This window comes from Lactuca virosa, chromosome 5 (assembly GCF_052849685.1).
Source record: "Lactuca virosa cultivar CGN04683 chromosome 5, Lactuca_virosa_CGN04683_v6, whole genome shotgun sequence".
NCBI classification, from domain to species: Eukaryota; Viridiplantae; Streptophyta; class Magnoliopsida; order Asterales; family Asteraceae; genus Lactuca; species Lactuca virosa.
This window is the reverse complement of record NC_136430.1, coordinates 351400502-351428362: the sequence shown is the minus strand read 5'-3', so window position 1 is coordinate 351428362 and position 27861 is coordinate 351400502. Positions and strand designations below refer to the sequence as shown.

General features: G+C 37.8%; 1 protein-coding gene across 2 annotated transcripts; it reads right to left on the bottom strand.

Moving 5' to 3' along the window:
* Positions 1–5355: 5355 nt before the first annotated feature.
* Positions 5356–8705, bottom strand: LOC145116928 (glutamate receptor 2.8-like). Of its 2 annotated transcripts, none has more exons than XM_079053224.1 (5): positions 8336–8705; positions 7024–8204; positions 6614–6926; positions 6121–6518; positions 5356–5933 (listed from the first exon to the last, which is right to left on the bottom strand). In XM_079053224.1, the coding sequence occupies exons 1-5, from the start codon at positions 8565–8567 to the stop codon at positions 5478–5480; spliced, it is 2580 nt and encodes an 859-aa protein (XP_078909350.1). In that variant the 5' UTR covers positions 8568–8705; the 3' UTR covers positions 5356–5477. The 2 variants fall into 2 exon arrangements, with proteins under 2 accessions (XP_078909350.1, XP_078909351.1); XM_079053225.1 differs by having other exon boundaries at positions 7024–8224; positions 8336–8464.
* Positions 8706–27861: the final 19156 nt, after the last annotated feature.

Sequence of the window (27861 nt, the reverse complement as noted above, 5' to 3'; positions counted from 1 at the left end):
ATATTTTACAAATAACTATAAAATCGTAAGTAAAATAAATATAGTTTTAGTAATCAAATATTATTGACCATGCATACTTATCTACAATCTAAAAGGTGTAGTGAAATACACTATGGATAAAAGATTAAGGAAAAGAATCTTTGACCATGACAATTTTTTGTTTTTTTTAGTTGTCTTCATGCACCAACATAGTTGGCAGTAACCTGTGTGATGGTTCCTTGAGGTCAAACCCTAAGAAAAAGAGTAGGATACTGTTCAAAAGAAGGTTAAATGTGACAGCAAAGGAGAAAATGTGATGTTATTCCCGACGACAAAAACTAAAACAGGTGAAATCTTATTTTCATTTATCTTTTTTACAACATTGCAATAGATGGGACCCTGGAAGCCCAAGATGGAAATCTTGAGACTAAAAATTAAAAAAAAAAGAAGTCAATAGAGATGACAATTTATGAAACACCATCGTTCATCGTTTTGGAAGCTGAAGATGGAAACATGGATATGAAAACTCTAAAAGAAGTCAAAAGGCTATAAAAAATAACTAATATATGAAACCAACCCCTCCATCGAGTCCTCTTCATTGTTCCTTTATCGTTCCTTCCAAAGTGTCCTCTTCATTGCCCCTATCACCCCTCCACTTCTTTATTTCTCTTCAACACACATACTCAACAACTCCCATATCTTAGCACCTAACTTACAAATCTGTAATTTCTTTTGCAGTATCTTATTTGGGTTATGATTTTATTCATATTTTGTACTTTTTATGTCAATGCTTTAAAGTAGGCTATCATAGCTATATATATTGGATGCAATATAATAATGATATTATTTTATTTTCAGTGACGATTTCAATTGAATTAACAAACATTGAGTTCGAACCGGAAATGCCAAAAGCGGATAACATTATGATTATGCATCGTAACATTTTTAATATCTTGAGACGTTTGGTGGTGAATGTTATATTTATTGACAAGTTTTTATATTAAAGTCATAGGGTGTAGTCGATTGAGTTATTAATGTGAGACTTTTTGTAGTGGATGTTTCATATATGTATTAGTATTTAAGTATGTTGTGCTTGACTTGATTCGGTGAGACTTTTTTTGGGTGGACGTTTTATATATGTATTCAGTTTTTAAGTATGTTGTACTCGACTTGATTTATTAATTAATGTCATCTTTGTGATTTTTTTTTGTTTTTTTTAAAATAAAAGAATAACATAAGGTCCTAAGTAATTTATTTGTAGTATCCAAACCAAAACTAATGAATGAACAATATAATAAACCAAAACCATATATGATCACTCTACCGGTTTGGGTGATGAAAAGTTAATCGATTAATTTTAAGTCCAAAAGTCTAAATAACGTCAACATTAACAACTAGATATTAATCCAAAAAGTACATGTTTGCGCCTACATTTATAATGATAAAAAAATTAAAACCATCAACTTTTGTTATAAAATAGATATATATATATATATATATATATATATATATATATATATATATATATATATATATGATAACCAATGATGATAAATAGATTAAAGTCTAAGATGAAGTTTTATTTTAGTTTAGTTCTTTGTAAGCATAAAAGTCACTGAACTATCTGATTAGAACAATTTAGTATGATTAATAGGTTCAATGAGGACACAAGATGAAACATGAAAGGAAGCGGTACAATGTGGTATGATTCTTTAATCTATATATACATTAACTTTTTTATTGTTATGTAGGTTATGTTTCTTAAAACTTAGGACATTTCATAAGCGCATGATTCTAAAAACTAATTTTTGCATATTTCGTCAAATCATATACGTAGCAGAATATTGAAAAAACTACAATAAACAATATTATCCAAGGAAAAAGGAAGACAAATGGAGAAGAATAGCTAATGGTGAAGGAAGTAGCCGATCTACCACAATTATGCCGAATGTTGTTGCAAATCAAATGAATATCAACGAAGGAACTGCTAATGATGTTGTAAGAGTTAACTAGATGAGGAAAATTCATAATAAAAATTATTATGAACGACGGAAGGAACAAAACAGAGGAAAAATTATACGAGATGACATGCTCCAAGAGGATCGATATACTTTTGTTTAGATGGTATCCTTATGGAACATAATGTATTAGAAGTCGAAAATGCATGTGTTCATTATGGAGCAAAACGATTTCAATTTTAATTCTCCAGCTTTTGTTGTATGACCGCAAAAGAAAAAGTTGGCATTCTCCGATATTCATGAAGAATTACAAAATCTATTCACATCGATGAGATTAATGATTATTTGATCGGCCGATTCCACGGAGAAGATATAATTTACTATAGTTTTGATGAAGTCGTAAACGATATAAATAACTTCTATCCTGTGGAATTCTTGAACATGCTCGGTGTTAGTGCTTTACCCCCTCATTGCCTACGACTGAAAGTTGGATGACCGATAAAACTGCTACGAAATCTTGACCCATCAAATGGATTGTGTAACGACACACGATTGATTTGTAAAAGTTTTCAACACAATGTCATTGATGAACTATTGGTCAACATGATGGAAAGAGGGTATTTTTGCCAAGGATTCCTCTATGTCCATCTAAAGAGGACATGTTTTTTTTCAAGCCGAAGATAAAACAATTTCCAATTTGATTATGTTTCGCGATGACAATCATTAATGTTCAGGAGCAAACAATTCCAAATGTAGGAATTTATCTTCCAGAATCGGTTTTCTCGCATGGCCAACTTTATGTGACATTATCCAGAAGGATATCACATGCCAATACAAAAGTATTAGTGATCCATGACGAACAATTCAACGGTAGTGAAGTCTATACAGCAAATGTGGTGTATAAAGAAGTGTTGCACAATTAATAATACACAATCAGTCATGTCTTCATATACATTTGTAAAGAATCCCAAATTTTAAATTTTAATTTCTATTGATTTTGTTTATGTTATCATGACTCTTATTGATAATTGTTTAGATGTAGTTAACTATTTGGGCAAACGAACTAATCGTCTCTAGAAACTAATTTCGGAAAAAACTATTATATATATATATATATATATATATATATATATATATATATATATATATATATATATATATATTTGGAAAGAGAAAAACACATTTTCCATAGAATGAAAATCAGCCTATAAGAAGGAATCACATTCCGTAAGGAATCATTGAATGTTTAATTACATTCCTTGGTAGCAACCAAACATGATTTTTTTTCCATTTTGTGCTAAAGTTCCATTTAATTTCCTCTTCGATTATTGCATACCAAACACTAGCCAGGGGCGTAGCTACGCTTATACAAGGTAGGTCCTAGGTCCTATCTTTTTTTTAATACAACAAATATATATAGAAAAAAATGTTATTTTTGCTAAAAAAAACCTACCTATTTTTACTAAAAGACCTACCTATTTCAGTTTCATACATACTTATAAAGCTAGCATTTTTTCTTGAATCTCATGCATTTGAAACCCCCTTTTTTAACTTCCTCAAACCACATTCATTTGAAACCCCATTTTTTAAGTAATGCAACTCAAAAGGTTTCTTAATTATGATTTAACACTCAAAAGTTTTATAACCTATATTATGTTTAATTAGGATTTAGTGAAAAGTTTACTATAAAAAGGTCAATCTTTTGTGTCTTTTGTGTTATATAAAATTTTACATGTAAGAAGGATTTGAAGATATTGTGATTCAAAAGTTGTCATATAGTTGAAGCATTTACGATCCAAATATGATGATCTGAAGAAATGGGTTATGGCGCATCGATGGTAACTGTAATATGATTTTTTCTTTCAACCAAAACAAATGAAGCTTTTCTATTATTTCTTTATATTGAGTTTCTCATTTAATCTTTATATGTGATTTGTGGGTATTACTCAATCTTGAATGTAACTCTCCAAACATCAATGTCTTGCTTGGAATATCTTTCTGATTCTTCTTTTTCAAGAAAAATATTTTGATTGCAGGTCAGTGAAGAATTGTCATCAAGTTTCTATGGTTGAATGGTGTTAAATGAAGAAAGAAGATTCATAAAATGGATATAGGTTTTTTTGTTTGAGCAAAGTTGACGAATGTTAGTTTTTTCTTTTGATTTAAATGTATGTTTATGTAACATCTTTATTTATATATTCAACCACCAAATGATCTTATTTATTTGATTATAGTTTTTCTATTTTGATTATGTTTATTTTCTATTATTTTTTTGTTGGATTATCCTACACAACATATTTAAAAGACTATTTAAAAGATAACATAATTTTGAACATTTGATATGTAATTATGATAGACTTATCGTGATATGTTCTTCATATGAAAGTAATTTATCCATATTACTACGACAAGAATTACATATGATATTTACGAAAATATATATATTATATGTGATTTTTTTAACATGTATATGCACCTATGTATGTTATAAATTTATAATTAAATATCTTTATGTTTAATAATTGAAGGGATTAAAATGTTGCATCAAAATCAATTATTTAGACGAATATAATAATAATAATAATAATAATAATAATAATAATAATAAATATACATTTCCAAGTACCGCATTCCTTTGAAACTCACACTACAACTCAAGAGATTTCTAATTTATGTATATTTATTAGTTACAACTCAAGAGTTTTTAACTTATGATTATTAATTAGTAATCACTAATAACTTTTTATTTTCCTTTCTTTTATAAGGTTGTAAAGTTTTGCTCATTAAAAACATTAATGTATTTGAAGAGATTTGTGATTTAAATATGAAGAGTTAATATAAATGTTATAATAAATGTTTTAGTGTTTTTATGTTATTAAAAGTTATAGTGTTTATTTTTCATATTTTTTATTATTCATGTATATATATCTTTTTTAATACAAATGTTATAATAGATGTTTTTCTATTTTTATGTTACTAAAAGTTGCAGTTCATATTTTTGTTCACACGTTTTGTTACCCGGTATATTATCATTCATTTGATATATAATTACACAATTTTAAACGGTTTATAAAATTATCAAATAATTGTATATATCAGAATGACTTAAAAATTAAACTATAATGTTTAATAAAACTAATATGTTAACTATATGTTTGCTTTACTACTAACATTTTGTTTCAAAGTAGAAGTATTAAATAATAATTTGGTAAAAGTTATTATTTTAACTATATAATTCTATTCTCGCGCAACGCGCGGGGATTCGCCTAGTTATTATATAAGAAACCGCATGGTTTTTGGTTCTAGATTCGCCACTGACACCGGCAGAAAAAGAAAGAAAGACAAGTTATATCATACTAGTCAGCAAGCAAGTGACTCCATTATTTAAATGCTATTGCAGATCTAAAATGTACATAGATTTACGTTTATAGAATACCATATACAGAAATTGCTATACAAGCAAGGAAAATAACAAAGTTTTGAAGTTTTTTTTTTTATACCAAGAATCAACAATGAACCTAGCTATGATCATATCTGCAACTAGATCCTAACCTCATAAAATATACTGTCATCGTCTGTTTCTTGTAAATCATCTATGTCATCTTGAGCCGATCGATCACCGTGTGAAGCATGTCTAGCACTTTCCACATTAACAACTATGCTCGATGATCGTTTCATTTGACGTTTCAAATCCTTCATAAATGTTGATATAAGTTCCAAAAAACTTTTGTTTTCTTCATCAGATTTTTTAACTTCTTTAATTCTGATGATGATGTAAATCACAAGAGCAACCGTGGACACCCCAACAGTTAAGACAAATAGTACCCAAAAACTGCGAGCACTAAGACTGTCTTCTTCATTAGGTGCAGAGTCTTCATCAATACACTTCTCGGATATAATATGGACTTCCTCAAGTTCTTTAAGTCTCCCACTCTCTGCTACGTTCATTAATGCCTCGTTTGCTTCCGAAAGTCGATCATACTCCTTGGGAAATGCCTACAAATATATTAATAATATTATGTAAGCACTCTTTTAGAGAAAATCAAACACTCCACATATCTAACATGATATCAGAGCTACGACATATGACCCGAACACATTCTCAAGGGCTCTTTTGAAAAGAAAATCAAAGACTCTACATATCTAACAAAAGATATTATAAATTTGAAAGAGGGGAACTTACGAATCCGAAACCTCCAACTTTGAATGTCTCTCCGGTTCTAATAAAGCTCCTACAGTACTGAGCTAGGAAGACTTTGGTTGCTGGAACTTCAAGAAAGATGGCCGCAATTTCGCCGCTATTTAGTGCCTCCGCATATTGATGGGTTGAGTTATAGCTGTTGGTTTTGACGTTTGGAAAACCTAGAACCTCCGTCAGATATCTATCTACAAAGGACCCATTGCAGTATCCCACGGTTGCATTCATGTTTCTCAGCATCTCAACACTGGATATTGTTGGTTCCAGCCGTTCAGCCGTGAGCATGCTGGCTAAGCTAGCCGTGTAGCTCTGTGTGATGATCAGCGCCACGAAAAGCCAAACCACAGCCGCCATTCTTGATAAATTGCTATGTAGCTTGTCACCTAAAGTAATGACTATGTGTCAGATAACAGATAACAGATAACAAATAACAGATAACAGATATCAAATAACAAATAAGTGGATGTTGGAGTGTTACCGCGCAAAGTGAAGAGAGTGCTGAATGAAAGCCAAAGGATGACTCCGACTTGGTTTATAACAGAGCCGCGGAGATCTTTAACATGGTTCTTCTCTATCAACCAAATGATGAAGCCATTGTAAAGGGTGATTCCTGCTATTAGCCACCACATTGTTGGTGTGAAAGGCTTTAGGAATAACCATGCCTGGTTTGATAATCTTGATCTAACTGGTACAATCATCTCCAAACCGGATTCGGTGTAGGGTTGTGTGAAGTCAACAAACTCGTGTCTATCTGACAGAATCGTTACATCACCGGCTATTGCATCATAATTCTGTATAAATTCAAGAAAAAAAAAATCAATAACATGTTGGTTTTTTTTTTTTTTTTTTCTGGCATAATTATTTGTTTTTGTGTGTGTTCTTGCTAACCTTGTTAGGTATTTGTTGGATCAATTGATCATAAGAGCCATAGAATGGAATATAATCAAATGGCTGATTCATCTTTCTCATCACTTCCTCAAACACAGAGACTACGAATCCAGTGATATCACCCGTATTAACATCCACTTTCACGAATTGGTTAAATAGAGATCGACCAGGAACACCAACCCTGATCCGATTCTCTGAACTTTCTGCAAGATTCCGGCGACGACTGTTAGCATACCATGGTTGACCCGGCCATAGAGCTTGTCCAACATTATCGATAGAATGAGTGTAAGTAGTTGCGCCATTGATATCCTCTTCAATCGTCTCTGAAAACCCTGATCCTTCGGTCCAGTACACAGAGTGATAACCCTTTCCTATGACGTTAACAATCTCTACTGTAGTCGCCGGAATTGACCTCCAGTGACCGATTTTCTCAGGTGAGTTTTTTTCAAGTAATTCCACGGCGTTATATCCTTGCACGGCAAAGATTCCAGGTTCGTCCTTTTCTTCTTCTGGGTAATCGGAACGGAACTTGTGACGGAACTTTTTTCTGAAATCTTGAAACTCCGGCGTGTTTTCAGCGAAGTAGCTTTTGACTCCGACCATACCTTTTAGTGAAGTAATCATGGTGGAGTTAATGGAATGAAAAAGATCCGTGATTCCATTAGTCGCGATCCATAGATACCCATCTCCTGTCATCTCCATCTTCTTGGCTGTCTGAAAGAGACGAATCCCAAGTTCCATAGACGTATGAATCACAAAGACTTTACGTTGTTGTCTCTTGAGCACGTCAAGCTCTTCATCTAAGAAAGATGAACCAGATGCGAGTGGTAAGATATGAATTAGCTCGGAACCTGTTTGACGAAATGCCTGAGAGAGATGAGAGATGATCGATGCCGATGAGGAGGCTAGAGGCAAGGTTTCGTATATGAGAGTCACTTTTCGCATCCCCAATGACTGTAGAACAGCAGCAACCGCTTTCATCTGAGTGGATTCTGTAGGAACGGCTTGAACAAAAAATGGCCATTGATGTGGGACCTGTGGTGGAGCTGTTCCAGCGAGGGAGAGAAACACCGGGAAATCGTGATTACAGTCGCTGATAACCTCGGCTATGGCAGAAGCTTCTTCCCATGTATGACCTCCCAAAATCGCTTTCACTTTGTGTTCATCAATAAGCTGTTTCGCTGCATTCCCACATCATATCCTGGCATGTTAGCATATGGGTACGATTTTAAACAACCAAATCCAACTTCTTTAATATGAAATTGCCAACTTTTTAAGAAGAAAAAGTGTAGTTTTGAATAGAATATTTCACCTGCAATGGCTGCTTGACCAGGCTTGTTTCGTGAGTTTTGAAGATATAAAACCGAAGTCTGATTGGTTTTGATGTTGAAATCTTGAATCGCTATCTCAATTGCCACTTTCGCTTCTTTTCCAGGCCTTGACGTTTGGTCAAAAATGGCACCAATCGAGGTTCCATCGATTATCTTAGCTTGTAGAAGAAAACATGACGACAAGAAAGCAAGACAAAAAAGGGTTTTAAGCATCTTAGTGTGATTCTTCTTTATTCTTTTTATTTGGATTCTTATTTATTTTATTCTGTGATGATGGCCATATGATTTATAATGAACTTTTTGTCACCAAAAGTCCATCAAATATCACACGGTTTTGTGGAAAACGAAGGTGCAAGAAATTCCTTGAAGCTTGCATTGCATTAAATGTTATAGGAGACACTCGTGACTTGTGGCACAATCATACTCGTAAGCATGATTTCACCTTTATATATTTTTAATGAGTTCATGACGAATGTATTATATATTCTATTGGATATGAGGAATAAAGTAGGGTCTTCTAGATATATAGCCATGGTCAACGAAGACATTTCCAGCAAGTTGACATTTTTATGTCCACTTGTGTATTTTCAGTGAGGACATTTTCAAACATGATCAAGAATACCTTTGTCTTATCTATGAAGTAACTAGTTCTAAGCATGTGCATGTTTGACAATTTAGCAAGCGTAAACCGTAGAGGCTTGTTCAGACCACCCAATCCGTTTGACAATGCAGGCAAATATGGCAGTTTACACGTATTTGACAAAACTAATTGGGAGATTCGTTTTTAAAAATTATAAAACTACATACAAGTTAAAAGCTCAAAAAAAAAAAAAAAAAAAAAAACTAAGATTTTGGATTAAGAGTTTTTTGTTAAAATAAATACTAAAAATTCGTAACATTCTAAAATCGGATCACAACTCAATTCACACCATCTTAGCAGCTGCCCTTTTCTTTTCCTTGCATTGATCCAAAGAAGCGATAACGATTGTGCCTCGTAAACCAGCGTCGCATGTGGTTTTGTATTTGAATTTGAAGCGTGGGCTTTAGAATTCCGTTATCTCAAAATCACCCAAAGTAATACCAACATTATACCCTCATGAATATTTGCCAGCCTATGATGACCCCTGAGCCTTGCTTTACATTCTAACAAGTCACGTATCGAATTTAGTAAATGGCTCAGCCCTTATATATAAATAGTGCCCTTATATATATATATATATATATATATATATATATATATATATATATATATATATATATATATATATATATATATATATATATATATATATATATATAGAGAGAGAGAGAGAGCTAGGTTCAAATGTTTCCTATAACTATTGTATGTATGTATGGACCAATGAGAATTTAGCAATAATTTAGTTATTAAATGTAAGAATAAGGCTAGCTTGGTCATTTTACTTTTATAAACCAAAAATAAATCTTGTATGTTTGGAAAATCATTAAATGAAATATGTACTATTTTTATAAACCCTAACAATGGTCGCTGCTGTGAGCGATGAGGGTACGACAATGGAGGATGTTGTTTCCGAGATTGAATCGGCCGCCGCCACCAGAAATCCTCACGCGCGACTGTGCTCCCACCCCAACCCCTTCACTGGTGTGCGTCTGTTCATCGAGGGGGTTTGTTCTACGCCACTAATGCATACAGAAGAAGGAGTACCAACGACCATAATCATCGTTGCCGACTCAGGTAAACATTTCTCTAGTTCACTACACTAAAAAAACTAATATTATGAAAATATCTTGAAACCAATGAAAGTATTTGATGATTGCGTAGGTGGTCGAAAGTCTCTTTTTTCATTATTATAAACAATTGATTAATTTAGGTTTACTCAATTTCGTAATTTGATGTTGGATATAAATATTAAGTTCTTGATATTTGTGGGTTTTTCTACAGTTTTATTGATGAAATTCGATTATGTTCAACTGGTATAATCATTTCCATGCTTTTGCTTCTTGTACAGGTAATTACTTCCTATTTGAAATCTGATTTGAATGCTAAACACACGGTAATTACTTCCTATTTTTTAATTGCCACTATTCTGTACAAGTAAACATTTTCTTATATATCTTTTAGTTGCAAAACATCATGCAGATTTCCTCTATACTTCTAATCACAGGTAATCATATTTTTATATCACATTTAGCAAAATTTTGATATGTAATTTGGTAATGGTGTACAAGGTGTCTTTATTTTTAAATCCTTTTGATGTGGGGTGGATTTAGTTCATTTCATTAGTGATATTGTATAAAGCATGATGATTTGGGTGTGCCCTAAAGGCGTTTGACGAAATGCCTAGTAGAAAAGATGTGGGTGGAAACTCCACATTGATGAGTAATTGATAACACATGTGGGATCAGCCTTGAATATGTGCAACATGTATAGTGGAATGGTATGAAATTATACTTCTCAATATTCTAAGTTCACCAAATCTTCTTTATTACCACCGACCTTTATCATTGAAATTTTGAATTAAAAGTTTTAAATAGAAATTATAAATTTGTGGTATTGATAACACACGTGGGATCGACCTTTATTACAACCGACCTTCATTTACAAACAATTTGGTTCTCAATTTTGATAATTTTAAGAATGCATGTAAAGTTACAAAATACTAACCATAAATTAATGTCAAGAATTTTGAACGTCACTTATTCTAACAGAATATGATTTCATCAGCATCAATTTAACAAAATGAATTAATAATGTCTACTACATTCTATCAGAATTTATAGTTTTTGTTCTCTTAGAATACACTGAATTTTTTAATCTTTGAAACTGAATTATGTTTTCTTTGTGGATTTAGGTTTTGAAGAGGCTGTCATTGATGTGGAAAAGAAGGAAAAACGAGAGTATTCTAGCAAAATGTATTCTGCCAAAATGTATAAAATGTTTATTAACAATAATATTCTTTCAGAATTGATTAGTATTTTTGTTAGATTTTGATGTTTTTTTTTTCTTTTTTAACCATTCCTAGTTTTAGTCTCTAAAAATAAATGTAATGCTTAAACTATTATTAGTCATATTTTTTCAGAATAAATGTAATAATTATCTAGTCTTATTCTTTACGAATTAATGTAATTAGTGATTCTTAAAGAATAAAATCTATATTCCTTAGAAAATGTTATTCTTAATAATATGTTGTATAAATCTTTAAGCATGTTAATTATAAAAAAATATATTGAATAAACCATATTCTGGAAGAATAAAATCGAAAATATCTTTACTGGTTTATGTTTGACTCACTGTCATTCTAACAGAATAAAATCGGTTACTATTAGAAATTATAATAGAATTAAATTTGAATTAATTTAAAAAAATCAGATGTAAAAAAAGGAAATTAATTATCCCTTAAAATCCGAAAATTTCCTTTTTTTTAAAATAGGTTAATTGACCAAAACACCATTCTGCTGAAATTTGTGTGATTATAGGGTACATGTTACCTTATTGTAATATCGTAGACCCTCAGATCATGACCATTGATTTTATTCATCCATTGGTCCAAAATTGTGTTTACGGACACACAATAGATGGAAGAAACAAAATAATCTGACCCTATATATATATATATATATATATATATATATATATATATATATATATATATATATATATATATATATATATATAGGTAAGAGTTCATTTCAGACGATATAATTTTGTGAGACCGTAAGAATAAATTTTTTATGAAATATTCTAATATTCTATTGTTCGTAAAAATAAAATATGCAATATATTCTAACATTATGATTGCGTTTAATTACAGAAATACAATTTTCATTTTCCGTTTTTCGTTTTCCATTTTCAGTTTTCGTTTTCCGTTTTCAATTTTCATTGGAAAATTTAGAAAACGCGTTTAGTTAAAACTTATTTATTTTTCATTTTCAGTTTTAGAAAATTACAAAACGTGTTTAGATATATATTTTTCTATCGGTTTTCATTTTTTGGAAAATGGTAGCGGTGGTAGGGGTAGCGACGGTGGTGGTGGTTGTGGCGGCAATTGTGGCAGTGGTGGTGATGGCGGCGGCGATGGTGGTGGTGGTGGTGATGGTGATGGTAGGTCTGTGATTGTGGTACTAGTATTGGGTGTGTGTGTGTGTGTTTTTCGGTGTGGGTGTAGGTGTAGGTGTGTGTTTGTGGGTGTGTATGTGTGTGTGTGTGTGGGGGGGGGGGTGGTGTTTGTGGGGGTGGGGTAGGTCGGTGGGTGTTGGTGGGTGTGTGTGTGTTGTGTGTGTGTGTGTGTGTGTTTGTAGGTGTGGGTGTGGGTGTGTGTGTGTGTGAGGGGGGGGGGGGAGTGGGTGTGGGTGTGTGTGGGGGGGAGTGGGTGTGTGTGTATGTGTGTGTTTGTGGGGGTATGGGTGGGGGTGGGCTTGAGAGTGGGTGGGTGTGGGTAGGTAGGGGTGTGGTGGGTTGGGGGTGGGCTTGAGAGTGGGTGGGTGTGGGTAGGTAGGGGTGTGGTGGGTTGGGGTTGTTAAGGTGGACATAGGTAGAGGTGGATGGGGTGGGAGTGGGTGTATGTTTGTATTTTGGAAAAAATTTGGAATCAAAAAATGTAGAAAACAATGATTATCGGTTTTCCAAAAATTTTCAGCTTCTTTGTAATTTTAGAAAACGGAAAATTTTCATTTTCCATGAAAAATTTAGAAAAATAGACGAACTAAACGCATTTTCAAAATTCTCATTTTTCTTGGAAAATTTTTCCGGAAAACGACCAATTTTTCCGCTACTAAACGCACCCTATATGTTTTAGAATATTTCAATGTAAAATATGTTAAAATTATTTTTTTAAAATATTAGAATATTGCACATATTTAATTTTTATAAACACTAGAATATTATAATATTTCACTAGAAAAAAGTGGTCTTACGGTCCCACAAAATTAGGTCGTCTCACATGAACCTAACCTTATATATATATATATATATATATATATATATATATATATATATATATATATATATATCATGGTTGTAAAAATCGGTCTAGGCGACCGATTAATTGGCGTCTAGATGCTTGGCGGCCTCCAACCGCCTACGAATAAGGGTTAGAGGGTAAAATAATCGGCCTTGGTCAAAATCGGTCCAAATCGGTCCAACTCGGACTCCAAATTGGGCCAAATCGGTCCAGCTAACCACAGGCCAAGAAATTTAAAAAATAAGTGCGTCACTTTGATACCAAATTTAAAAAATAAGTGCGTCGCTCTAATACCAAATCTAACATGATGACGGATTAATATAAATTAGGATAGGATTATACCTGAATGATGCGACGGGATGATTGTTTATTTGGATAGTTCGGATAGATGGCTCTGCTATTCAAAAATAGATAAACTATTGAGAGGTACACACTTTATCTCAAGCTTATCTTGTTTATTTCATAAGGGCAAAGGCCCTATTTATAGGCTCAAGAGAGCCGGTTACATAATTGAATTGCAATCGTATGATTGCAGTACGACAAACATATTTACAATATAGCCCCCTACACTATTGAGAGTTACACACTTTATCTCACATCTTACAAGCTATACGTCATATTCGATAGATGACATATAACCTATCGACGCATGACACTTATTCTACCGATAACGACAAATACCAACTAATACAAATAAAATACAAATTATAAAATACATCCCCACTGAGTAGTTGGGTTTGATTTTTTAAAGGAACCTAAGTCTCCTTATGTGTGCCTTCGATTATTGTCCCACCATCGATGTGGGATACCAAACTTGTAACAGTTCTATGCATCTTTGCACATGGATGTCTATTGGTTCACAAATCCATCGATGTGGGATGCCGACGTTGAAGCAGGGGAATCCGAATTACTTATTGATGTTCAATCTCCAATTAGCTATCAGGTAAAAAACAATATACGATCATCATTCCATATTCCCATCAAAACATTCTGTAAAACCCAAAAATTCAAGCCAATTTAAAACTTTTAAAACATATCCAAAACCATTAATCATTACAAAACTTGTTTTCAAAATGTATTATATCAGAGTATCTCAGAAACAAGTCATAAAAAGTGAGGAGTTGTACGATCACGCCTTTGCCTTGCCACGATCCCCTGATGTACCTGAAACAATAAATTGAAACTGTAAGCCCGAAAGCTTAGTGAGTTCCCTCAAAATACCCATACCGACAACAATACTCATATAATCATAAACAACATACTATGGGTCCAGTCAACCATCTGCTTGGAATACCCCAGGCCCTCAACCATCCGGTTGGAATGCCAACATACTATGGGTCCAATCATCCTCGGGATGGAATACCCCAGGCCCACAACCAACAGGTTGGAATGCCCACATACTATGAGTCCAGTCATCCTCGGGATGGAATACTCACGGCCCACAACCAACAGGTTGGAATGCCCAGGTCTATTGGCTTTCGCAACAAGCAGATAAGCCTCAACCGCCAAACAAACATGTGCACATATAAAAAATAAGCACGTAACAGTCTATAGACAATACTTGATCTAACGGATCATACCACATAGCACATAACACCATCCCATCTACCGGGATGCCGATCTAACAAATCATACCACATATCACACAACGTTATCCTACCCTCTAGGACACCGATCTAACAGATCATACTAACATAACATAACCATATAACAATTCGAAGGGCCGGCCTTGGTGCCTTAGACCCTTGAGTATAGTGAGGATAACTCACCTCGCAACTGTCGTCTGAAACTAGAAAGCTCAACTCCTGGATCACCAACACGAACTCCCCCACCTGTAGCTTCCATAAAACCCTTTTTCATAAGTTTCCATATTACCAAATACCCTTAGAAGTCAACTAGTCAAATCTTGGTCAAAGTCAAAGTCCACAGTCAAAGTCAACAGTCCATGTTGACTCGACTCATCGAGTGCAGTTCACCGACTCGTCGAATCCTTCCTGAACTCGAAAATTCGTGAAATCCTTGGTTGGCTCGTCGAGTTCCCTACAACTCGCCGAGTCCATGCGTGTCCAAAGGTTCGGGAGAAACCCTAGCCGACTCGCCGAGTCATTCGACTGACTCGCCGAGTCCAAGGCATTCTTCATCTGACCCGTCGAGTTGTTCATCCAACTCGTCGAGTACATGACTATCTTCATATGACTCGCCGAGTCGTTCATACAACTCGCCGAGTCTCTTCAGTCCTTTATTAATACAGACGATTTTAAGCCATGCTAAGGCTCCAAATTGTAGATCCAGCTTCCCAATGCCCGTTCATCACGTAAAGTTGCAAACTTTATGTGCATGCAAGGCTCTAATGACTCATAATGCCAAATCTAAACTTGAAATGGGGTTTAACTCAAAAGGAAGGGTTCATACTTGCTAAGACTGTAAGCTTTATGGACCTAAAGACCAAGGAGAGTTCAGATCTGAAGTTGCAACTTCAGATCTTAGCTCATACCCAAGAATAGCTTCATAACATGATGAAAAGCCCTAAACTTCAACCCAAAGGAGATCTAGAAGGAAAGAAGGTCAAGGTAACGACTTGATACCTTCAAATGGTTCCATCTGAGGTAGATTTCAGGTCCACACAAGCTCCTTGCTGCTAGCTACTTGATCTTCAAGCTCCCTTTTATAAGAATCTTCTTCCCAAGGCTTGAAACACACAATGGAGCACACACACACGTATTAGGGTTTGAGAGGGACAAGAAGCAGTAAAGGGGAGGCTGGGGGAGGCCAATGATCCTTTAAATAGGGTGCAATACCCCGAGATTTAGGGTTTCATCCTCCAGCTCCTACTCGTCGAGTCCCTTATTGGACTCGGCGAGTAGGTCACTAAAACACGTGGCCCAACCCGCTGCTACTCGACGATTAGGGCAACCAACTCGTCGAGTAGACCTTCAAAACAAGAAAATTCTTATATAAAATCGATACTTGAGAATCGGGGCGTTACAATTCTCCCCCACTTGAACTAGACTTCGTCCTCGAAGTCTACTGCGGCGAACAGTTGCGGATAATGCTCCCGCATCTCTGCCTCTGGCTCCCACGTCCACTCGGACCCATTCCGATGCTCCCACTGTACCTTCACCAAAGGTATATCCTTGTTCCTCATAATCTTAATCTTTATCTCCAGTATGGCCACGGGCCTCTCCACGTAATTCAGGCACTCATCGACCTGAATATCATCCAACGACACTACCACCTCCTGATCCATGATGCACTTTCGCAGCTGCGAAACGTGGAACGTGTTATGGATCCGACTAAGCTCCTCCGGCAGCTCTAGCCTGTAAGCCACCTTGCCAACCCTGGCAACGATCCTGAATGGCCCAATATATCGGGGATCCAATTTTCCCCTTTTCCTGAAGCGGATCACGCCCTTCTAGGGCGAGACCTTCAGGAGTACCATATCACCGACCTAAAACTCTAACTTGGATCGGCGCCGGTCGGCGTAACTCTTTTGCCGACTCTGAGCGGTCTGTAGCCACTGTCTAATCTGCTGAATCTTCTCGGTAGTCTGCAAGACCACCTCCGTACGACCCATCACCCTGTGACCAACCTCACCCCAACAAACCGGGGTGCGACATCTCCGCCCGTACAACAGCTCGAATGGTGGGGCGCCAATGCTGGAATGATAGTTGTTGTCGTAGGCGAACTCTGCAAGCGGTAGGTGGGAATCCCAACTCCCACCGAAATCAATGACACATGCCCTCAACATATCCTCGAGGGTCTAAATTGTCCGCTCGCTCTGACCATCAGTCTGCGGATGGAATGCTGTGCTGAAGTGCAACCGCGTGCCCAGCTCCTCGTGAAACTTCTGCCAGAAGCGGGAGGTAAACATGACATCCCGATCGGAGACAATGGAAACGGGAACCCCATGACGATACACAATCTCGTGAACGTACACGTCGGCCAAATTCTCGGCCGACGAACTCTCCCGAATCGCCAAGAAATGGGCGCTCTTGGTCAATCGATCCACGATGACCCATATAGCATCAAATCCCTTCGCCGTCCTCGGCAGCTTGGTAATGAAATCCATCGTGATCTGTTCCCATTTCCACAGGGGAATCTCTAGAGGCTGCAGCTTACCATGCGGCCTCTGGTGTTTAGCCTTAACCATCCTGCAGGTCAACCACCTCTCGACATACCAAGCGATTTCTCGCTTCATACATAGCCACCAGTAACTCAAACTCAGGTCTCGATACATCTTGGTGGCCCCCGGGTGAATAGAAAAATGAGACTTATGAGCCTCCTCCATGACCGTCTGCCTGACCCCACCAGACATCGGAACCCAGACTCGACCGCATCGGGTCAATAATCCACGACTATCCTGCACGAACCGGGTATTCTCCCCCTTGATCCTCTCCAGCTTCCAATTCTCCGGTCGTATGCCCTCAACCTGGGCATCTCTGATCAAACTCACAAGCGGAGAATCCACCGCTATCCTCATACATACCGCGTGGGTGGAAAGACCCAGCTGACTTGCGGCTCAAAGCATCCGCAACCACATTCGCCTTACCAGGATGGTAAAGGATCTCGTAGTCGTAGTCCTTGACTACATCCAGCCACCTGCATTGCCTCATGTTCAGGTTCGGCTGATCCATGACATGTCTCAAGCTCTTGTGATCCGTGTAAATGGTACAACGGACCCCATAAAGGTAATGTCTTCATATCTTGAGGGCGAACACCACCGCCCCCAACTCCAAATCATGCGTAGGGTATCGCGTCTCATGCGGCTTCAACTGCCGCGATGCGTAGGCTATCACTCGTCCTCTATGCATGATGACCGCCCCTAAACCTGTGATGGATGCATCACAGAACACCACAAAATCCTCAACTCCCTCCGAAAGTGTCAAGATTGGGGCCTCGCACAACCGCTGTCGGAGGGTCTCAATCGCCCTCTCCTGCTCAGGGCCCCACCGGAAATCTACCCCCTTCCTCGTCAGACGGGTGAGGGGTACCGCAATCTTGGAGAAATCCTGTATGAACCTCCGGTAGTACCCTGCCAATCCCAAAAAGCTCCTGATGTCTGAGGGAGATTTCGGAACCTCCCACTGCATAACCACCTTGATTTTGTCCGGATCGACCAAAATCCCCTCCTGGTTAACGAGATGTCCGAGGAACTGGACCTCTCGAAGCCAAAACTCACACTTCGAGAACTTGGCGTACAGTCGTTCTCGTCTCAGAACTCCCAATAACTCCCGTAGATGCTCCTCATGCTGCTCTCGGGTCTTGGAATACACCAAGATATCATCTATAAACACTATGACCGAGCGATCGAGCATCGGTCTGCAGACCCGATTCATCAGGTCCATGAACACTTCTGGCGCGTTGGTGAGCCCAAACGGCATCACCATGAACTCGTAATATCCATAACGTGTTCGGAACGCGGTCTTCTCCACGTCCTCCTCTCTGACCCTGACCTGATGATACCCAGACCTCAAGTCTATCTTGGAAAACCAAGATGTGCCCTGCAACTGATGGAAGAGATCATCTATCCTCGGGAGTGGGTAACGGTTCGTCACCGTTAACTTATTCAACTCCAGGTAATCAATGCATATCCGATGCGAACCGTCCTTCTTCCGGACAAAAAGAATCGGTGCTCCCCATGGAAAACTGCTAGATCCGATGAACTGCTTGCCCAGCAGTTCCTGCAGCTGTGACGACAGCTCCTGCATCTCAGGTGGCGCCAATCGGTACGGCGCCTTGGCAATAGGGGCCGCACCAGGCACCAGGTCGATCCGAAACTCGACCTGCCTCTCCGGAGGTATCCCTAACAACTCCTCTAGAAACACATCTGCAAACTCCCTTACCACAGAAACATCGGAAACCGAAACTTGATCCCTGGCTTGCGTATCCAATATATACGCTAGGTAACCTGCACCCCCATGCTGAATATACTGCCGAGCCCTGGCGACTGAACAAAACCCTGACCCCGATCTGGTGCCCTCGCCATATATAATCAACTCTCCCCCACTTGGGGTTCGAACCACTACCCGCTGACCCTCGCAATCAATCATGGCACCGAAACGACTGAGCCAGTCCATCCCCAGAATCACGCATACATCCCCCATGGGGATCGGAATCAAGTCAATTGGAAAAGGCACCCCGAAGATCTCCATCTCGCACCCTCGATAGATCGAAGAAGCAGAAACCCCGTGTTCGTTGGCGATAGAAACTCGCAACGGACACTCTAGCTCGCCTACTAGCACTCTAAACTCCTTACTAAATGTCTGAGATACAAAAGACCGACTCGCCCTCGAGTCAAATAAAACCAGTGCAGGTAAGGAGTTCACTAGGAACGTACCTAATCACAAGTATAACAGATAAGCATACAACAGATATAACCAATGGGAGTAAGGATAGAAACATACCAGCAACCACATCCGGTGCTGCCCTGGCCTCCTCGGCTGTAAGCTGGAAGGCACGACCCTGAGCCTTCGGAGGCTCTGCCCTGACTGGTCTCCCATCCGTGCTCCTCAAGATAGTCGGCGCTGGAGCCTGCGCCGGCTTGGCGGCTAGTAGAGGACACTGGGCCTTCATATGACCCACCTGCTCACAATGATAGCAAAGCCTGACTCCGGAAGTCGGAGTCGGCTGCCTGCAATCCCTGTCCAAATGGCCCTGCTTGCCACATCGGTGGCACCCACTCCATGTCCGACACATCCCTGAATGAGCCTTCCCGCACTTCCCACAAGTGCGGCCTGGCTGTCGCCCAGTCCTAGTATCAGCGGTCTTGGACCGCTTTGGCGCCGGCTGTGACTGTGTCGGGGCCTGCCGCTGCTCCCTCAACTGCAGCTCAATCGCCAACTCATGCCGTCTAGCGGCCTCCTGCAACTCCAGAAGTGTATCACATCACTGGGTGGCAACAAACTGACAGATGTCAGTCTTGAGCATGCTCAGATAACGGGTCATCTGAGCCTGCTCGGAAGCAAACTCCGTGCAAGACATCGCCCTCTCAGTGAACATATGGGTGATCTCCGTCACCGACTCCCCATCCTATCTCAAAATCAGAAACTCCTGCGCCAAACGTTCCCGCTCGACCCGCGGAATGTAACGGGCGCGGAATATGTCCCTGAACTGCTCCCAAGTAACAACAGCTCTCTGATCATCAGTGTACGACCCAGTCGCAAGTCTCCACCGGTCCTTGGCCCCAGACCTTAGCAGGTTCAGAGCACACCTGACCTTCTGGTCAGTAGGACACGAGCAGGTGAAGAAACACCCCTCCACATCCGAGATCCACCTCATAGCCTTGATGGGATCCTGCGTCCCATCAAAAGTAGGGGGCTTCGTGTTATCGAAGTCTCTTTACTGAAAAACTCGCCCCACTCCCCCTCATGCCGCTGTTACAGCCGCGGTGGCTGCAACGGCAACTGTCTCAGCGAGGGCTGCATATCTGTCGTCGAAATACTCCATCATCGCAGACTTAATAGTCCCGAACAACTCCGGAATCTGACCCCGGACAATCTCGACCACCTCCTCGCGGATGATCTCCCTTACCCGATCCTCTGTCAACATTGGCCCCTCCTGGCCGATAATCTCAGGTGCCACTGGGGCCTCCTGATCCCCCTGTCCTGATCCTGATCCGGACCCCGTGTGAAACGTCTCGTAACTGCCATTCTGAAACATAACAGGAAGATATTAGACAATCTGCATAAATAACCAGAAACCAACTCCCGACTAATCCCTAGGGGTTGTGACTTCCTTGCTACGCGTATGGGTCCTGTGCTTTCAGTAGTACGGGCCCATACTACCTTCCACACCTACCCATATTTGTCTCAAGTATCACCATAACACCCTAACAATATACATAAACATAGCGAGCACTCAATCCTCACTCCTAGAGGAAAGCTAACCGTCTCACAACTGACCTACCGGTCCCACACAACTCACCCATCCCTGAAACTTCCACCAACCCTACAGCACTAGTGTATGCTAGCCATACATAACGTTGGACCCTATAGACTTTCGAATATCTAATTCTACCCTAAGCTCCCAATCAGACAAGAACAGAACATAAGGCTAAATCAAACATTCTCAGGCTATAAGATCTTAATTATGTACGGCCGTGATGCATACACTAAGCAACTACAGTAATGATGTCAATTTCATATAAGGAAAACCCTAGGCTATCAGGCATCAGACAATCATGCAATTCTATCATGCAATTCTTGAAGATCCCTAGCCTAGCACTAGCATGCTGTTCTAACATATCACATAATCAAATAACTGTATGGTATTTTTGGGGCTACTTACTGGATCCGGCTGATCGTACATCCTGCAACCTCATTTACTTATTTTGAAAACCATTTTAGAAATCATTTTGAAAACCTTTCCTTGATTTGAGACTGGATTCACACCCATGTTCCTCCAATTCAATCAAACCAAGGCTCTGATACCAACTTGTAACACCCAAAAATTCAAGCCAATTTAAAACTTTTAAAACATATCCAAAACCATTAATTATTACAAAACTTGTTTTCAAAATGTATTATATCAGGGTATCCCAGAAAGAAGTCATAAAAAGTGAGGAGCTGTACGATCACGCCTTTGCCTTGCCACGATCCCCTGATGTACCTGAAACAATAAACTGAAACTGTAAGCCCGAAAGCTTAGTGAGTTCCCTCAAAATACCCATACCCACAACAATACTCATATAATCATAAACAACATACTATGGGTCCAGTCAACCATCAGGTTGGAATACCCCAGGCCCTCAACTATCCGGTTGGAATCCCAACATACTATGGGTCCAATCATCCTCGGGATGGAATACCCCAGGCCCACAACCAACAGGTTGGAATGCCCACATACTATGAGTCCAGTCATCCTCGGGATGGAATACTCACGGCCCACAACCAACAGGTTGGAATGCCCAGGTCTATTGGCTTTCGCAACAAGCAGATAAGCCTCAACCGCCAAACAAACATGTGCACATATAACAAATAATCACGTAACAGTCTATAGGCAATACTTGATCTAACGGATCATACCACATAGCACATAACACCATCCCATCTACCGGGATGCCGATCTAACATATCATACCACATATCACATAACGTTATCCTACCCTCTAGGACACCGATCTAACAGATCATACTAACATAACATAACCATATAATAATCTGAAGGGCCGGCCTTGGTGCCTTAGACCCTTGAGTATAGTGAGGATAACTCACCTCGCAACTGTCGTATGAAACTAGAAAGCTCAACTCCCGGATCACCAACACGAACTCCCCCACCTGTAGCTTCCATAAAACCCTTTTTCATAAGTTTCCATATTACCAAATACCCTCAGAAGTCAACTAGTCAACTCTTGGTCAAAGTCAAAGTCCACAATCAAAGTCAACAGTCCATGTTGACTCGACTCGTCCAGTGCAGTTCACCGACTCGTCGAGTCCTTCCTGAACTCGAGAAGTCGTGAAATCCTCGGTTGGCTCGTCAAGTTCCCTACAACTCGCCGAGTCCATGCGTGTCCAAAGGTTTGGGAGAAACCCTAGCCGACCCGCCGAGTCATTCGACTGACTCGCCGAGTCCAAGGCATTCTTCATCTGACTCGCCGAGTTGTTCATCCAACTCGTCGAGTACATGACTATCTTCATATGACTCGACGAGTCGTTCATACAACTCGCCGAGTCTCTTCAGACCTTTATTCATACAGACGATTTTATGCCATGCTAAGGCTCCAAATTGTAGATCCAGCTTCCCAATGCCCGTTCATCACGTAAAGTTGCAAACTTTACGTGCATGCAAGTCTCTAATGACTCATAATGCCAAATCTAAACTTGAAATGGGGTTTAACTCAAAAGGAAGGGTTCATACTTGCTAAGACTGTAAGCTTTATGGACCTAAAGACCAAGGAGAGTTCAGATCTGAAGTTGCAACTTCAGATCTTAGCTCATACCCAAGAATAGCTTCATAACATGATGAAAAGCCCTAACCTTCAACCCAAAGGAGATCTAGAAGGAAAGAAGGTCAAGGTAACGACTTGATACCTTCAAATGGTGCCATCTGAGGTAGATTTCAGGTCCACACAAGCTCCTTGCTGCTAGCTACTTGATCTTCAAGCTCCCTTTTCTAAGAATCTTCTTCCCAAGGCTTGAAACACACAATGGAGCACACACACACGTATTAGGGTTTGAGAGGGACAAGAAGCAGTAAAGGGGAGGCTGGGGGAGGCCAATGATCCTTTAAATAGGGTGCAATACCCCGAGATTTAGGGTTTCATCCTCCAGCTCCTACTCGTCGAGTCCCTTATTGGACTCGGCGAGTAGGTCACTAAAACACGTGGCCCAACCCGCTGCTACTCGACGAGTAGGGCAACCAACTCGTCGAGTAGACCTTGAAAACAAGAAAATTCTTATATAAAATCGATACCTGAGTATTGGGGCGTTACACATTCTTCAATCTGTTTCATTTTTCATCTTCTCCAACTGGGACGAAATCTGAATCTCCTTGCCTTTTCTGATTTTTCCCTATGTTTTGTGACATTGTGACAGGCTCCACATGGAAATGTCAGCGACGACCTCCTCCCCACCCCGATCGTATGAACACCAACAATGGAAATAGTAATATGGAAAGGATTGGTGAGGAGGAGATTAGGTCGAATCGAAGAATGATGAAGGTGGACAACCTAAACCACATGTATTGCTGCGTTTTTTTTCATGGGAGAATGAAATTTGAGTATTCATCTTCTTCATCATAATCTCTGCTGCGCTTTTTTCTTTGTTTTTTTTTCTTGTTGGGTTTTTTTTCATCTAGTTGTTGCGTTTGTGTGTTATAACTTTTTTGTATACTGGAAATAAGCAATTGATGTTTGTGTGTTATAAATTGTGTTTAACAACATGCATACCATGTGCTCGATGAAATGCCTAATGTGGTTAAAACATTGTTCTTTATTCCAGGTTCACCTGTTTTTTGCTTTCAAGTTCATCCGGTTTGTATAGATGAACTAAAGACGTATATGTTTGCTCAGATGAACTAAAGAAGTGCTTTAAGGTTCAAATTAGGGACTTCTTGGCTTTTAATGGAGCTTTCATGGAAGGTCCTTAACTCCTTATCATGGGCAGATTTTGACTTCATCGAGTCTCAATTGGCACAATGGAATCTACCCAATTGCATTCGCTATAGTGATACCGAACCCATTAATACCTAAACTTGGTTTTGTAAGTGATTGTAAGACGGCTTGGATTTTATTGAAGCTTTTAACTTTACTTCCATCACAGATAGAAAAATATGAAATTTGTTATTTTATTTTGATTACAATGGGATTACACTTTTGTACTAACATATTTGAGTCTCTTACATGTATTTAAGGGGTCATATCATCAATTTACAAACTATTTACCCATGTTGTTATCCTTAAGACATATTTAAGAGAATATGAACAAACAAGAAACTGGATTCGTTAGTTTAATTGTGTGATAATTTTTTTTAATTCTTAGGATAAATGTTATATTCTTTAATTTATTAACTTGTTTATTTACACTCTTAAGATTAATATTATATTTATTATTTTTTTTAATAATTAATGGTCACTGATTAATTCTCGCCTAACCGATTAATCCCTTGACCCTAGTCCACCCCCAAGCAACCGTCGAGCGAGTTTTGCAACCTTGATATATATATATATATATATATATATATATATATATATATATATATATATATATAGGCTTACATTATTTTGTTTTTACTAACTATTGTGTGCCAGAATGCACAAATCTAGACCAACGGATGGAATTAATCAATGGACATGATTTGAGAGTGTATAATATTACAATGTGATAACATGTACCATATAATTACACAAATTTTAGCAAAAGGGTATTTTGGACAATTAACTACAATTATAAAAGGAAATTTTCAAATTTTTAGGGATAATTAATTCTTCTAGTTTTAAAAATCTGATTTTTTTTAATTAACTCAATTTTTAATTCTAACATAATTTGTTAACATAACCGATTTTATTTTGTCACAATATTTTTTTTGTTAGAATTATGCTCTTTCAGAATTTTATTCTATTAGAATATTATTGAAGAATAACAAAATTCTTGAATCCGAGGTTGAAAAATAACAATATTCTAATATATGCCTATACATCCAAACTTAAATACAAATTCATACATATTTTTATAGACTAAAAGTCTTATACATTTTTATATAATTATACATATTCTAAAAGAATATCAACAAAAATGAATAAAATTCTTAAAAAATAATAACATTATTAAAATGTGAGTATGATCAAACTTTATTCATTCTTCAAGTTATTTCTATTAGGTCTTCAACGCATTCTTTCATCCATTCCTATCACAAATACAACAAAAACTAATAATGGTTAAAAACATGTTACTTGCAATTAACTATCACTTTATATACTCTAGAAAATACATAGAATATGACAGAATACATAGAATACATTCTAGTAGAATACATTGATTTTATTCTGGCAGAATATATTCTGACAGAATAGATAAAATACATTCAAAAGTATCATATTTATTGCTAATATAATTTTAGATTCCAAATACACAATAACAAGGGACAATAAAAATTGGAATTCAAAATCACAAATTGAACCAAAATAATACACAGACAAATTAATTACCTTTTTAAAAAAATTTCTAGAACAAGATGAGTAGCTTTCACCAATCTTTGTTGGCATATGATATCAAACCTTTACTATGTTGGTATATGAAATCAAACAAAATTAATTCACTGTGTTGGCATATGAAATCAACCCCATCAGTATATACACAATATGGTATGAATTAGTGATATAAACGTATCTAAGTTGTGAGAACTAAATCCACAAAGAAAACTTAATCAACTTTGAAATATTAAAAAATCCAGAGCATTCTAAGAGAATAAGAACTATAAATTCTGACAGAATGTAGTAGACATTAAATAATTGTAATTTATTCTAATAACATTCATTACTCGTTATTCTGCTAGAATATACTATCTTTCGCCATGTTTTCTTTCTTTTCCAAATCAGAATAGAAAAAGTTGTTCATTCTATAAGAATATAAATATTACATAAAATATGTGTTGCTTTTAATTCTGATAGAATGCATACCATATGGTTAGATTCTTTAGATTCTCTTTCAGGCATTTCAACAAACACTTGTTAGGCATTATCATCAAACAAGCCAAAATTCATGTAAAACAATTATCATTACGTTTTATTCTACCTAAAATGCGATTGATTTCGAAACAACAAAAAACAAAGAAATGGTATTGATTTCTAAATAGTGAAAAACAGAAAAACAAAGAAATTGATTTAATTACCAGTTGTTGCTGATGTGAGAGCCGAAGTTGAAGTCGCAGTCAGAGTTGGAGTCGGGAATGGAATATGCTCTGATTTGGTTGCGATTTGGATGAACGATAGTTTAGGAATCTTAAACGGTAGCCCTCGTTTGGTTTAAATGTTGTGAGTAAGCTTCCTGATGATCGATAAAAACTTCCAGATGAGAGTTTAAGAAACCAATCGAGCATATTGCTACTGATGAAACATGATGGATTCAAAAAAAACTTTGGTGATTAACAAATTGTATTTTCATGAAGGGGAGGGAGGAGGTGAAGAAGCCCTAATTTACACAGAGGTGGATAGATGATGATACTTTCGTTCATATATTTGATGAACGATTTTGGTGAAGAGGGGCGGTGATATTTTTTGGCCAGCGATTATAAACAAACAGAGAAGATGTTGTGGCCGGTGGATTTTAGAGAAATAGAGGGAATAGGTTATATGTTTATAGGGTTTGTGAACTAATATCATAATATAACGGAATATTAATTGACTTTATTTTTACCATAAATAATTATGCCTAGATTACTATTATACCCTTTTATGATTTATTATTGAATTTATTTTTGCTTAATTCTGATTGGTTGTTAGAGGCACACAATACTTATTGAAAATATTTGAACTTAATTCTCTCTCTCTCTCTCTCTCTCTCTCTCTCTATATATATATATATATATATATATATATATATATATATATTAAATGAGAACCACTAAAAGTTAAGAACCATTTTTTATTAAAGTATAAGACAAAACCCACTTTCATCTTTTCTTATATCAGATCTACACACACTACATACACTCTCACATGGTTATTTTCTCTCTCATCTCAAACTTGAAGAACATACAAACATTACCACCAATTAGCCACCAGCCACCACCTTTGACTGCCACCGCCTCCTACCGCCGGCGAACCGTCACCGCCTTCTACCAACAACGAACCACCGCCATCAAATCTACAAGTTCCGGTTTGCTCCAGATCTACAATTTCAGCTTCAGATCTATGATTTCTCTCTTCAGGTTTACAATTTTCGTCTTCAGATCTACTATTTTCGACTTCAGATCTTCGATTTTCTCCTATAGATTATGAGCTCCGGCAAGCGGTGATAACCACTACCTTCTTCCATCATTGTCGATCGCCACTTGGTCTTAGATTTGGAGTCAAGAAGTTGTTTCAGCTTCACTTTCTCTCTCTAAAACACAAAACATATCAGATCTGGTGC

Excerpts from the sequence above, each read along its gene's own strand:
- LOC145116928 (XM_079053224.1), bottom strand. The coding sequence starts at position 8,567 with ATGCTTAAAACCCTTTTTTGTCTTGCTTTCTTGTCGTCATGTTTTCTT. Across the intron at positions 6,519-6,613 it reads CACTCTCTTCACTTTGCGCG|GTGACAAGCTACATAGCAAT; the intron begins GTAACACTCCAA and ends TCATTACTTTAG. Across the intron at positions 5,934-6,120 it reads AAGTTGGAGGTTTCGGATTC|GCATTTCCCAAGGAGTATGA; the intron begins GTAAGTTCCCCT and ends ATATATTTGTAG.